This window comes from Fundulus heteroclitus, chromosome 18, assembly GCF_011125445.2.
Source record: "Fundulus heteroclitus isolate FHET01 chromosome 18, MU-UCD_Fhet_4.1, whole genome shotgun sequence".
Taxonomy (NCBI): Eukaryota; Metazoa; Chordata; class Actinopteri; order Cyprinodontiformes; family Fundulidae; genus Fundulus; species Fundulus heteroclitus.
In genome coordinates, this window is record NC_046378.1 from 23,897,987 (window position 1) to 23,913,538 (window position 15,552).

A 15,552-nucleotide genomic window follows, 5' to 3' on the forward strand; every position below is an offset into this window, starting at 1 on the left:
TAGGTTTAGATGGCAATTACTTTTTTTGTATGTGTTCAACTCATTCACAATGCAACTCCAAGTTAGATAAAACATTATTTGAGAAAATAATATTTTGAAGAATGATTTGCTAAATTAAAAATCAATAACCTTTAGGATATTTGATTTCCAATTGATGTAAATATTTCTCCAGAAATATTTAAAGCTATAGTTGGTAATCCTGTTCAGAAACACTTTTTCCAATACTGGGTAGGATGAATGGTCCTTCCATCCTGAAAGTAGTGAATACATTATGTATTCATAAAAAGGAGGTTAAAAAGACATTTTCTGTGGGAGCTGCAGGCCTGTAAAAACTCTAACCAACCCATGCTCGGTCCGAAAGGCATGGATTTGACAGAGATTGTTCCTGCTTTTATCCCCCTCTGCCCCTCAAGCTTCAGGGGTATCACCTTATCTATTGGAGAGTTGATTCAAATCGGAAGAAAGGTTATATACGATCTCAGGAGATGGCCAGTTGTGAAGGCAGTTCTCACATTTCTTATAGCTATTAGAGTACAGTCTTATATTTACATTCCTCCCTGCTGAAGCCCAACACCTTCATCAAAATCATGCCCAAAGTGGTATTTTGCTTGATTCTTGTATGTCTGAGTAATCCTGGTGAATTCTGCTCTCGGAGCACCACCCCCTCCTGGTCATGGAAAACAAGTGGCCATGACCGGGTCTGTGTAAAGTGGTCATTACCCAGCCCCTCCAGAAGCACCTACCTTGACTGCGCCATCCTGCCCAGTAAACCACACATCTGACAATGGGTGACGTTAGGCAGAGCTCAATCTTTTCTGCTCAAAGTTGAGACGAAGTGGCTCTTTTAGCACTTAATCTGCACCAGCGACAGCAACTGCTCTTTTCTGATACCATGCTGTGGCAGCTTTAGGGCGACACATAGGAAGAGGCGGCGTCGCAGAGAAGGCAAGCGGCTTTCTTCCGAGTTGGAAAAGTAGCACCAGAAAACCGCTAATATTTCATAACATTAACACGCCATAATGCCAAAGGCGATATTTCATCATATATATGCCTATAGTTGACTTTGGAAGGCTTAAAAAAAGTACCTTCAAGTAGAACCTTTAAATTAAAAAAACGTTCATTGACCTGAACTGTATGTGGTATATAATGAATGCAGAATGGGAGAAGCAACAAGTGCATGAAATTATTACTTACTAAGGCGACTGAGCTCAGTGTAAGCAAAGAAAACAAGAAAATGACTGCTTATAACATATCCTGACCGTTTGTCCAAAAGAAATTGTATTAATGGTTAGGTTGTTGATCTGTGTTGTAAATTATGTTCTGCCTCTAAAGGTTTGGGACAGCTTCGGACGTCTGCTTCACTCGTCGTCCTCTCAGGACTACCCCGTCACCTCTTTGTCCTGGGCCCCAGATGGAGAGGTGTTTGCCGTGGGTTCCTTCAACACCCTGCGGCTCTGTGACAAGACTGGCGTAAGTGGAAACTTTGTACTCGTCTTCAATTCCTTCTTTTCATTAAGGCTGGAATCCTCACAGTATAATGTGGAATTAGTAAACCTTGGCACTGAGAAAAGGACTTTTGGGGATGATCACTTACTGAGATTTTAAATTTAATTTCATGTAGTTTTATTCCTGCTGTACCAATTGACAGCAAAAAGGATTTACAGGAGACCTCACACATAGATAAACCCAACAGATTCATTTTTAGCACTTTTAAGTGACTGCTTAGGTGGTAGTTTGTCACATATTAAATTTAAAATTGACTGCTCTACTTTTTCTAAGTCATACTGGAGCGGCACCATTGTACGCTGTGTTGTAAAGACAAAAAAGGCTCAGAGAGATTTGGCTGAGCAGATTAGCCTCTTTTCATTGTCATCTACAACCATTTGTTAAGCCTATACATAGGCCTGTCACGATAACAAATTTTTCTGAATGATTAATTGTCTCAAAACTTATTGCGATAAACGGTAATATTGTTTGAAGACCTTTTTGCACTGATTTAATGGAAATTACTTAATAATGTTTGCGATTTCCTGCCAAAGATAAACACACTTTACACTGGAACTGGTTAACAAAATAAAACGAGAAATAAAAATCAAATGGACTCTTAGTCTCTGTTAACTAAAAATACACTTGAATAAAAACTAAACACAAGATAAAACCATGGTGGAAATAAAAACTACATTCAACCAAAAGAGTACAGATAATGAAGTCTGTATATCATTAGATTTTAAAAAAGATAGGCAAAACTGCCATTTTATAAAAAAAAATGCAAAGTAACAAAAGCAGATTCTTAAATAAGACTAGATGCCTCAACAATCTTTAAGCAGATCTGTAACTACTTTAGTCAGACAGATTCCGAGCAAGAGTAGCAATGTGTCCAGCTGTACCAAACATTCTCTCTGAACTGGTGCTTGTTGCACAAATACACATGTATTTTTTTGGCCAAGTTTGCCATCAAAGGATTCTTTGACTGACTACCTGATGCGATAGTCCACTCCTCCTCCCTCCTCATTTTTCCCTTCCTAAAAAAAATTAGGAAGGGGAGGGGTCAGTGGATAGCACCGGAGTTAAGCCTTTTCATCCAGCGTCATCAATAGAAACAGAAAAACACAGGCAGAGACGATATAGACGATAAATTAAATGACGCAGATAGTTTTTATTTATCGTGCGATTAATTGATTTATTGATTATCGTGACAGGCCTACCTATACAGTACCTGTATGGTGGTTATTAAAATATCTGTTATTTTTTTTAACAGGAATAGTTTGATCCATTTTAGCCATCATAGTGTGCAAACAAGGTATTGCCAGATCTATCCCTTAGCACTTGGAAATTTAGATAAAACGTCTAGGACCTAATCTGGCATACATGTCCAGTGAGTTTAATCAAAAATCAAGATTATTTATGGTCATTATGTAGCCATAATGACATTTAGGTGAGACATCGGCTCAAATTTCATATATAATACACAGACACAAATCAAAGACATAAAGGTTCAAGTTGAATGTACCAAACAACATAGGACTGCCAGACCTATAATACAGTGGGGGAAACCCTGTATGTTTGCATAAGAGATTCAGGTATTGTATTGTAGGCACCCTGACTTGCTTTGGTGTGGACATGAATAGAATGCCATGCTCTGTAGATTATCTGCTTTTGTGGATATAACTTCACGTATGACCTATATCTTTTGTTTTACTTTTTATTTTTACTTTATTTTACATAACAAAGACATAACCAACACTTTTAGTTACAATGTATTCTGCATTATATCAATCTCAAACAAAAATAGGCAGGTGAGTAAATGTGTCCTGTTGTCATATCGTTGTCACCCTTTTAGCATGTACATCATCTCCTAATAAGTAACAGTAAGAAAAAAACAGAGAGGGAACAATAACATGGAACAATATTTAACCCATAAAGTTGAAAAAGATTGCAAGTAAGGAATTTTACAAATAAAAAAGAAGTGCATTTTCATACTTTAAGTAGTTCCTCATTTGCTTCAAGTTAGATTAAGACCTATTTTTTGGCACATTTCTCCTAGTGTTTAGCAATCTGTAGATTCAGAGAAAAGCTACTTTTTTTCCATCCTTTAAATAACCATGATAGGACCTATATCTGATGAAAATCTCCTTGTATAACCTCACCCTATTTAGAGGTTTAGAGTTCTAATGCTTGGCCTTTGAGCAGCCTTGGCAAAATTGGTTCATCTTCACGCTACTGCAGCCATACACTTTTCTTATATTTTTAGTTTTTCCCAAATAATTCAATTTATTTTATAATTTCTTTCTTCATATACAACTTATATGCTTTTACACTCAGTGAAACCTTTTACCCTGGAACAAACAAAACATCTGTGGCACTCTCTATACTGCACTTATCCAGTGCAGCATGGTTTGTATTGTGCAGCTCACGCTGGTCTTATGCTTTTCTATACATCATTCATCTCTGTAAATTGCATTAGGCTTCATGCCACACATTCCTGTTACCTGGTGCTCAAGGTAACTGCAGTAATGAGAGGTGGAAAGGAGAGAATGATGAATGGTAATTGTCGTTTTTTGTTTGCCAAGCATTTGGCTAGCAAAAAACATTACCAATCGCCTCATGGGACATTTGGGGCCTCGTTGAGTTGGAGATGTCAGCATATTGCGGCGTCGCATTTCAGTAATCAAAACAAACAAACAATGCTGGGTTTTTGTGCTTTGATCACCAGGCGTTTCATGCTCTATTTTGATTTAGTAAGGATCAAATGTCTTTTTTTTTGTTTCAGAGCACTGAAATAAGTTAGACGAATGTCTAAGGGAGCGCATGTACTGCTTATGGAAATAGAGTTACTTTTGGTTTTCAGAATCTGGGATTTGTAATATTTCTGTATGGTAAAAATATTTTTCTTGAAGTAAACTTCTTTTTAGGAACAAAAATGCTCAAGTCATAGAACAGATGAAAGTAGGTGACACCTTGACAGACCCAATTTTAAAGAGTATTAGAAAATACATATATGATATGAGTTTATTTGTTATAATTGTACATGAACTTAATATTACAATTTTGAAGCTTTTCAGCCAGAATCCCATGTTGAGTCTCGCAAAGAACGCTTTCCAACCTTAAAGACTGGGAGCTAATCACCAATAGCTCCCAACTGCCAAGTATTGGTTGTGTTCTTCAAGTGACAAATGTCTTCTGTATTCTCCATATGTCTACATTAAGGAGTAGAATGCGAGAATAAAGTGTTTTATTCCAGAGAAACCATCTGGGCTAAAGTTTTCTAGAGAGTTGTAGAAGAAAGTTCTGTGGACTAAAGAAATCCAACCTAAACCTTTTGGGCCATACTTCTAAAAGGGACGTTTGGCACAAAAAAGCAACATTGTACATCACTAAAACACTGAAATTACATTGAAACATGGTGGTGGTAGCATCATCATGTTTAGATGAAAATGTTGTTGTTTTTTTGTCAAGGTGAATTAAATTACTAACAGTTCAAGACATCAGTAGATTTTGATGCAAGACCTTCAGCTGTCTGCTTGAAAGGTGAGGAGGAAAAGGCATATCATTTTCAGTTTCCTATTGATTCCAAGTATAAATCCAAATGAGGCTTCTGTACATGGGTTGCATTCACTACCCCTGCTCCACCACCTCATCCATCTGACAGTTTTTGAGAACTTCTGCAAGGTAGCGTGAGCAAATGTATTCAAGCCAAGATGTGGCATGAACTGTCACTACACTGTTTTTGAGTTTAAAATGTACTGAAACATATAATTAGCTCAAGGGTAGCGCAGATTTAGGGGTTGACAAACCTCTCCATATCCATGACCTGCTTGGTCCCTGCGAACAAGCACCCACCCCTATTCACGCTATTTTTAGCTCAGCAAAACAATCACGCTCCACTGAGACGTACAGTTTTTAAACAGCCTCTCAGAAGACGACTAAAACAAATAAAGTGATTTCTAATCAGAATATCATTCCATTTTTGTATCGTTGTTGTCTTGGATAGATGTCCCTCTGTGGTGTGGCAAAGCCTCCATACGGGGAACCTCAGTATGAATTCCTGGTTGTGTCAGGAAGGGCATCCGGTGTAACAAGTCTGCCAAATTCGTGTGCAAATAGTAATGACTTGCTTTGGTGACCTTTTAAATAAGGAAGTAGTTGAAAAGACACAGGTTGTTCACGACAGATGAATTATCCAGACTGGCGAAACAGCATTGTTTTATTTTAAAAAATGTCCCCCCCCCCCCTCTTTTATTTGTGATCTGACCCATTGTCTTCATTACCCGCTTAGTAATTGGCACCCCCTTTGATATTAACGTTTTGGAGCTTTAAAAGTTAAGGAGTGACTGGTGGCACGTACTTTCACATTGAATGTACGGGCCAAGAAAATCCAGTCTACAAGCGGACCACATTAGGTGGGTATAGATTACGTCACACAGGCTTTGAGTCGACAGACTAGAGGTTAGGACTTGGCCCTATGCTCCCAGGTTATTTCAACATTTTTTTTTTTTACCATATTTTTTGGGTCCTTTAGTTGTATTGTATATTATGTCTTACATTAAAGGTGTAAACAGTATTTTTAATTTTCTGCTAAATATATATATATATATATATATATATATATATATATATATATATATATATATATATATATATATATATATATATATTTTTTTTTTTTTTATTATTATTATTTTATTTTATTTATTTATTTTTTTTATTAAAGTTGCAAAAAACCTGACTTTCTAACAGCGGTGTCTATACGTTAGAGATCCAATATACCTCTTCCTATCATTGATTTGTTTACATGATTGTTTTGTCCCTTTTGTTTTTTACGTTTGAAGACCTCTTCCCTTCCAGTTGTGTGTTTTGGTTGAGGCAGTGCGGGGATGATGATAATTATGATGAATGTGTCTCAGCCCTGCTCTGGCTGGAGTAAGGGTATGCTAGCCTCTTCTCCTCCCTGAGCTCTAGAGATAACGTGTAGTGTAACACTGTGTGGGAGGCTTGCACAGGGAGAAAAGAAGCAGAGAAAAATGGATAAATTCTAGAAAAGAAAATCCCCTTCATGGTCACTCGATCATAGAGGCTTTCAGTGCTTGAATTCTGACCTAGGGTCACTTCAGTATAAATGCTACAATACCATTTAGTGTTTAAAATTTGCAAACAATCAAAGAAGCTGTTAGCTAATTACAAGGGTTTTAACTTGGTGGTTAGTGGTGCTGCAAGGGTTACCCAGTGTGAAGAGTCTTTTCACTTGCTAGTGTGACTAATGGGAAGGAGTTTTTGTTCTGTATCTGCAACAATGAAACCTTGCACTTTAACATATTGCTGCTGGCTCAGCAGGATCTGTCCCTCTTATTTAACCCATTCACACCAGACCAGCGTAGCTTTTCTCTCAGCCTCAGCTACACTAACTTAGTTTCTAGTCATTTGTGCTCAAGGGCAGATGTAGGATCGCCGTTAACATGAGGTGTGCTGGGTTAACACCTACACATGTTGCCTTTTCGGTCCAACATGAGGCTAATCTTTTTTTATTTATTTATCTATCAATATGGAGATGTTATTGTTTTCTTTCTCAAATTAGTAACAGGTCTTTCATTAATGTGTTTTAAGTTTTTCTGCGCTTCAAATCCTTCTTCTTGGTGGAGTACTTTTTCTTTTTATGAGCGATTTTACAGCTCAGAAGATACAAAGAGCTTCACTGTCCCTCTTTACAAGATTTGGGAGACACAATCAGTCAGTGTCTGTCTGAACGCCTGCCATAGTATATGCAAGTGCCCACATGCCCGTGTGTGTGTGTGTGTATGTGTGTGTGTGCAGCCATTGCTGTGCAAATGTCCCTGCGAGACAGCAGTCTATTTACGAGGCGCTGCAGCTGGTGTCTAGCGTCTGGACCCTGTCACGATCCCTGACACTGTCACTGGCTAACAAGTAGGACTCATTGTGCCAGGCAAGCACCCTCTTGCTTCTTTCTCTTCTCCCCCTCCTTATCTTTCCTATACACTTGTTTTTCTCTGTATAGTTTTGTACACCGATGTACACATATATAGCTGATTTGAGCTACTGAGCTGGAATCGTGTTTATTTATGTACCTTCCTGTTTTTCTTTGGTTGTAGGTTTTAGATCTGTCCTAATGTGTCAGGACAATGTGTGGATCTTTGTGTCGATTAGTTTAAGCAGACTTCAGGAAGTTGTCCCAAGCTCCAAAGTCGGTCATCAGGGCGTTAGCACAATAGAATCAAGAAAGCATGACTTTCTTTTGCCAGACAACCATATGTTTTCCCCTGTAGATCTCATTCACAGAAATAACTGGATTTTGACTGGTCTTGTGGAACCCCTGCCTGTTAAGGTGAGTGGAGGCCTAGCACAGAGCTTCGGTCCCAGAGGTTCTGAGTTCAACTCCCACAAGCTGCCATTCTGGGTACCTGAGCAAGACCCTTAACCCCCAATTGCTCCCCAGGCGCCACACAGTGGCAGCCCACTGCTCCCCAAGGGGATGGGTTAAGATGCAGAAGTGAATTTCTCCATTGTGAGATCAATAAAGTTAATTCATTATTATTATTATTATTATTATTATTATTATTATTATTATTATTAATCTGAATGTGGCTGCAGACTCATGTCTTGTGGAACTTATGTCATTACTGCAGTTTTCTCTCCTCTTTCTTGTTGTAACTGAACTTAGTCCTGCAATGACCCAAATCTCGGTCCCAGTTCACCCAATTGTCCAATGTGCATTTCCTATTTTTAATATTGTTGTGACATTACCACTTTTCCGTCATCCCAACATCCCTACTACTCTCCTTAGGTTTTAGCACCGCATATCTAAAACCTATATAAAGTGTCGGGATGAAGTAATGTAGTCAAGAGCAACTTAAGTCCAAGACTTTGAGTAAACTGAGGCCAAGACCAAATCAATGAAACACCATTATAATACGATTGCTGCAGTCATAATAATTTACGTGTTGCTGCAAACGTTTGGCGACAATCTGCCAATGGTAGCTCAGTAGCAGTCAAACATTATTTGTATTTTTTGTTTTATTTATGTTTTTATTGTGTTATTGTTGCAAACAAGACGTGCGACGGGGGTTAAAGACCACACCTCCATGAGGTGTTTCTCTCTTCCAGGCCTTTCTATGGCGGTTGAAAAACAACACTTTCTAAGTAAAGCCAAGCTGAACGGTTCGGAGAAGGGCGGACAAAATCGATTAAGTCCGGTGGAAAAGGGTTATACTGAAAGTTATACACCCAAATAACATAGTTCCTTTTTGTAAGCATTTAGGAAGCAACTCACACCAGGTTTATGTAAGCAAGAAGAAGCTATAGTGTTTGACTATTTATCCAAAGGTAATACCATTACCCCCATTACTGATTTTGATACTAACCTAGAAAAATACTGTTGATTTAATAGTTGTATGTTTACATTTTTATAATTATATATAATACTCATTTAGGTTCAGAGTGTAATCTTTTAATTTTAGTAACATGTTACTTCTGACTGGGAGTACTATTATTGTTTTGGAGTCCTGACTCAAATCTGATAGAGAATCTATGGAGGGAGCTAAAGATCATTAGGGTGATGGCAAAGAGGGTCTTCAACATCAAAGACTTGGAATTAATTATAGGTAAATTTGATAAGAAGAGCTCACATTAAGGTGAGGTAGACATAAACTACAGTTCACTGTGTCATGGTTTGGTGCATTTATGGTACAGTTAAAGTTAAGCCCAAGATTATTCATAAACCTGACAGATTTAGATCACTTCAACCAAAAAAAAAATATTTCTGATAGGAAACCAAAATAATGTAAAAGGATTATCCAGCTTTAAGAAATAACGGATCTGTTTTGATTTACATTGCAAGCTATTTCAGTAATCAAAATCTTTAGGTGAATTACAGCAATAAAACCAAATCTAAAAATACTGACTGGATTTTTACATGTTTCCACTGTTATTTTGACAATTTATCTTTGTGATGATCACAAAAATCTCTCCAGCCAAAGAGGTCTGCAGCATTAAAGTTTGGTAGTTTTAAATAGTTTGTTTCTATTGTAGCTCTTAGCAGCATCTTGTGTTAAAGATTATTACATTGCCAGAATATGGCATGTCCCAAACCATGACTGAACCATAACTTATCTTACACTTTTCTTCTCTGCTAGCTGCTCTGTCTGCTTTGTAGCACACTTATCTGAACAGCTACTCTGTATGAACTTAAATCTGTGATTGAGCTACATAATTTTTCTTCTAATTGCTTCTTTTTTGCTATGAAAAAACATATGTTGTCATTTTTTAAATCAAACTAAGCCTATTTGAAAGATAAGCGTAAATCCCTTCTTATCTTTTAAAAAGAAGAAAAAATTATACGAATTGCTCTTGCCTCCCTCCTTTAGGTTTTTTAGTGCTTATCAGTATGTTACCCCTCTTGGCTCCTTAACTTTTTTCAGTCCTCGAGGGCCTCTTTACTTCCCCTTTTCTGGGTAGGCCCAGGGTTTCCTTTTGGGGCTTCCTCAGCATTGGAATGAGTCCATGACAAGTTGGATTCACCAACACTTACTGTTGTCACTCTCCCACTAATTAACTTCAACCTTATTATCTATAGGATCTTTAACTGCCATCCCTGTAGCTATAAAACAATGTTCTATCTGAGAGTGTGAATAACTCTTGACTGTCTTTGTATCATTAGTCATATTTTTTGTTTTTTTACATGCAGAACATCACCAACCTAAAACATGGCCTTTGAAAACAGCACAGCAGGAGTTTGACTCTTCTGTTTCTTGTGTTTGCACCATGTAAACATTTTTTAAAAATCCTACATATTGGATACTTGGAGATGTTATGTCCTTGAAATGAAATTCTTGCAAGAAATAGCAAAAAAGTGTATACAGTTAGGTGCCACTACCACAAAATGTTGGCAGACCCTCAACTACAAGCATAGAAAAGCTCCATAGATTGGAAATCTATGGAGCCTCCAAACCACAATTTTGGATCAACAAACTGTTGTCATATTGCACTCCTGAAAAAATTCTCCATTCAATGCGTGGGACATTGGCCAAGTTTGACCGTATATGGACTCCCTTCCTGGACATTCTAACCAGATTAGACCTGAGAGACTGATCTGTATTGATCTTTACTGTCTTGTGTAAATTCTTCTAACATTTTTATTGTATCATGTTCTCTCAACTCTGGCCTTTCAAAAGTATGCATAGTGCTAAATGTAATATTACTACATGTATTGCTACATAGAGAGAGTGGGTGGGGTGGGTGGATTTTATTTACATTTATTTAATTTTTTTTTTTTTTGGGGGGGGGGGGGGGTCCAAAAAGAAAAAAAGAATAATATTGTACATTGGATGTAGATTTTGTATGGACATATGTTCTGAATAAATATATATATACAAAAAAAAATCCTACACATTAATTTCCATTGCATCAAGTAAAAATTTCAATTTGGAAATATAAGTGTGGAGGCTGTCTGAAGTCAGAATAGACCCCTTGCATCTGACGTCACGGTCACGTGATCGGGAGTGCTCGCCGCCATCTTGGTGGGCAGGCTAGCGTGACTACCAACCACTGCACAGCTTATTACTCGCAAGACCGGCGGAGCGTATACAAAAAACTATTCAATATGGTGCAAACCTGTTGCGTTGTTGGTTGCGGGAATCGTGCTGGGAGGGACAAAAAGTCTTTCTATAGGTTGCCGACTATAATAGACCGGCAGTGTGCTAAGACACTTGAGTTTTCAAGGCGCAGGCGGCGTGTCTGGCTGACACGAATTTCACGTGCTGATCTGGAGAACGTGAACATCAACAATGCACGTGTGTGCAGCGATCACTTTGTAAAAGGTAAGGTGCTGATTCATCAATGGATATGTTGATTGTAAATTAAATTAATGGAACGGTCTAGTAACCGCGGGGTTCAAAAGTTTACCGCTCACGATCTGTGCGGCGCGACGCTCGGACGCGACCGGACTGTACACACTAAGTCGTGCCCCCTCTGGGACCGCTCGCTGTGGTGGCAGAGGCAGGGGAGCAACGGTGGGTGAACAGGGACCCAGAGCAGGGGGTAGAGCCCAGCTCACGCACCGCACCGGCGGCCGCGCGGCACGGCAGGTCGCCAGGCCCGCCCCGCGAGCGGAGGCATGCCGAAACAGGCGGCCAGCGCGTCGCGCGGACCGGAGCGCTTCCCCTTCCCAACCCCCCCGCCCCCGCGAGCCGACGTCCGGGCCCCGCGGGTCCCGGGCCGGGCGGAGGTCGCTTTGGGGATGCCTGCTCCCCTCCCTCCCATGGCGCACGACTGAAGAATCGACCCGAAAAGGGCAAAAACTCATACGGTGTACGCGGGGCTAATAGATCTGCATAGCTGACTAGATTATAACCATTAACATAGGTTATCATCGTTGGTGTATTCGTAGATGAACATGATGAATGAGCCAAACAAATCGATGGTGTGAAGTGTCAAATTTATTTATTGAATAAACTTGAATGCAGTTTTAAAATAATATAATAGGAAAGAATATTAAATAACATATTTTGTATTAATATTATCCTCAAAATTTGGGGGAGTTAACGGTTTCTTATCAACCCTGACCTGAAAATCCAATATGGCTGCCATGCATTCAAAACATTGGGATAGCTGCTAATAAATTAGCTTTTACAGTTCTGGTAGTTTGTATCTTAGTTAATATTTCCTATGTACATCTATTTGTGAACACGTTCCTTGACTGTTTGAATGCATAATTACAGCTAGGCACCCAAAGGCCCCATTATTAGGTTCATATTAAACAATGGCTGAACATTCTTCTGTATACTGTTCTTGCGCACTGTTTTTCTCATGTAGTGTTTACATTCTGATCACTACTGCACTTTATATTTTAATGCTGTCTTATTTCACCTATAATCCCATTACACTGTCGTAAACTGTATGCAACGAAATTTCATTCTGTGTGCACTCTGTACATACAAAATGACAATAAAGTTGTCTAAGTCATATTGTGAGTATCAAATTTACCATTCTTTCCTTCAGAACTGCCTCAATTCTTTGCTAAATAAATTCAACAAGATGTTGGAAGTATTCTTCAGAGATTTTGGGCTGTATTAAAATGATAGGATTCGGCAGTTGCTGCAGATTTGTTGGTAGCACATCCATAATACGAAACTCCTTTTCCTGATCTGGTGACAGCAGAGGCCATTGGAGCACAGCAAACTTATGTTCAGAAAATCAGACAATTTAATCTGTTTGACATGCTGGGTGTAGCCATCAGATGATTGGTACACTGTGGCCATAAAGACATATACACAGTCAGAAACAATTATTTGGTAGGTTGTGTTATTTTGACAATAATCTGCTAGTACCATTGGGCCAAAAGTGTATGAAGAAAATATCATCCACACCATTATAACACCATAACTACCAACCTTAACCACTGATATGAGAGGATGGGTGGCTTATTTATCCTTTCCATGCCAAACTCTGACCCAACCATCCGAATGTTTAAACCAAAGTGGAGACTCATCAGACCGAGCTAAATTTTTCCAGTCATTTATTGTCCAATTTTAGTGAGCCTTCATGAAATGGAGCCTCAGTTTCCTGTTCTTAACTAAAAGGAGGTCCCCATCCTGTGTGTTCTTTCTTCTGTTGTAGCCCATTTTCTTCAAGGTGTGTATTGTTGTGCATTCAGAGATGGTATTCTGCATACCTCAGTTGTAACAAGTAGTTATGAGCTACTTTTGCCTCTCAATGATCTGAAACCACCCTCCCTCATTCTCCTCTGAACTCTGACATTAATAAGGCATTTTCACCAACATAACTGTCACACTCTATATATTTTATACTCTATATACTCTATATATTTTCTCTGTTTGGAATAAATGTTTCCCTGCGATAGACTGGCGACCTGTCCAGGGTGTACCCTGCCTCTCGAATAGGCACTGGAGATAGGCACCAGCACCTCTCGCGACCCCAACAGGGATAAGCGTGATGGAAAATGGATGGATGGATGGATGGATGGATGGAATAAATGTTCTACAAACCTGAGAGATCGAGAATCAAGAGTCTTTATTGTCATCAAGTAACCATAATGAATTTTTGGTTAGACATTGATTTAAAATTTACACAGATTCACATATAACACAGACGCAAACCAAGACATAATGTTCAAGTTGATTGCACCGACAACACTTCCTGAGAATCTAAAGAGTGTGCAAATAGTTCTTAGCATCTTATAAGATGTATATGTTCAAGTCACAAAAGACAGATAGTTGTCACTTTATAGAAAATGACTGTGCAATTGCATGAATTTATCAGACAAACATTCCCAGAGAAATTGAAAAGTGTGCAAATAATCAGAATCAAGTTTATTGCCAAGTAGGTTTGCACTTACAAGGAATTTGACTTGGTGTTGATGGTGCAGACAAAATGGAATCTTTAGCAAGTTTATTGATGTTCAAGTGTATTGATGTTCAAGTCAAAAAGACCGGTAGCAGCCAGTTTACAGGATACTGTGCTATTGGATAAATGTAGATATGGTTGTCCATGGAATTCTCAGTGGTGCAGCAGTGTCTGTAATATTCAGTCCACCCATCTGACACCAACATACATGCTACATTCAAGGTAATTGTAGTCCCCTTTCTTCCCAATTTTGATGCTCTGCTTTAACTCCAGCAAGTTATCTCAAACAGGTCTATATATCTAAAGGCATTGAGTTACTGCCATGTGATTGGCCAATTTGCTAAATGTGTAATTGAGAAATTTAATGGGTGTACTTAGGAAAGTGGCTTGTGCGTATACACGGCTCTCGGCTTGTATTGCTAATCATAAATGTCTTAAGTGAGCACTGTGAATAGGTTTGGTGTTATTCCCAAATCAAACTTATACACTTGTAAAAATCACACAACTTAAAGGGGACATATCGTCCCAAATCTTTTTTAGCCTATGAATACATTTTGTTCTGCAATCGTGGTCTCTAGGAGGGCAAAATAGTTCAATGTAGTCTCTTCAACTGTTTTGTAGATATCTATATGTTCTGTTTGGATCATATTTTTCATTCCCTTCAGTTTTCTATCACGTTTTTTTGAATAATTACTTCACAGTTTTAGCTGTGGTACTGCTAATCAAGGTCATGGATTTCCAACTAACCAATTTCGTGATTCCGACATACTTATTTTTTGCTGCTATTTAGTAGTCCTCGAACAGAGGTAAAAGAGCGCCCGTGGAGCTAAAATAATGAGGAATTAACACCAAAGTTCTTTATATAGGCCACAACTGAATGATTTAAATGTGAAAATAAAGAAGTTAAAAGCATGATATGGCCTCTTTAAGGAACCACCAATCCTCCTTGAGTGAACCTTGGCTGCTTCAGTTTCTGCTGAAGAGTTTTGAAAATACTCTCCACTGGGCTTCCCTTCTGAGTAGTACCTGGTTGAAGCAAAAATCAAGGGGAACTACTCATCTTTTTCAGTGTTGGGGCTTATTAGTTATACCCCATGGCAATTTTGCTTCGTACCAACCACTTTACAACCAAAATCTGCCAGTGTACCGCTAAAGACAACCCATTTATCACCAGCGGTGCTTTTACAACTGTTTGAGATCCATGGGTCTAAAGGTTTCCCCTGTCTTACTAAGGAGCAAATCCAGTGCCTGGAAATGAGCACTTCTGGAAAATAACTAAACATGAAAGTTTTGTCCCTGATCATGAGTTGCTCTCAGCAGAGCATAGAGAAGCAAAAGAAAACCGTTGTACATTTATTAGAGTGCAAGCCTTTATCTATTTTCATGAAAGAAAGTTTCATGAAAGTTTGGCTAAGGCAGCGAAAGTCTGAGAGACCATGCAGAAAAAGGGTTAGAAAAACAAACGAGGGAGAGTTACAGAGGAGAAAAGTTGAAAAGTGAAAATATTGGCAGAGGTTTCACAATGCAAGCGCATGCACACATTAGAAATGATGGTAACTGAGCGTTTCAGGGAGGGAGGGGGGGAAACTGGGAACTTTTGGAGCCTGAGTGTTTCTGAGTGAGAGTAAGAGTAAGGGAGCATTGTCAAACAAAGAGAGTCCTGAGTCAGCAGCAGAGCAG

At 38.8% G+C, this 15,552-nt stretch overlaps 1 protein-coding gene across 1 annotated transcript in view; it reads left to right on the forward strand.

Moving 5' to 3' along the window:
* Positions 1-15,552, forward strand: part of ift80 (intraflagellar transport 80 homolog (Chlamydomonas)) — a 70,739-nt gene that overhangs the window by 18,557 nt on the left and 36,630 nt on the right. Inside the window, exon 8 of the mRNA XM_021321124.2 lies at positions 1,333-1,470. Within this exon, the coding sequence (XP_021176799.2) occupies positions 1,333-1,470 (138 nt within the window). The remainder of the gene's footprint in view (positions 1-1,332; positions 1,471-15,552) is intronic.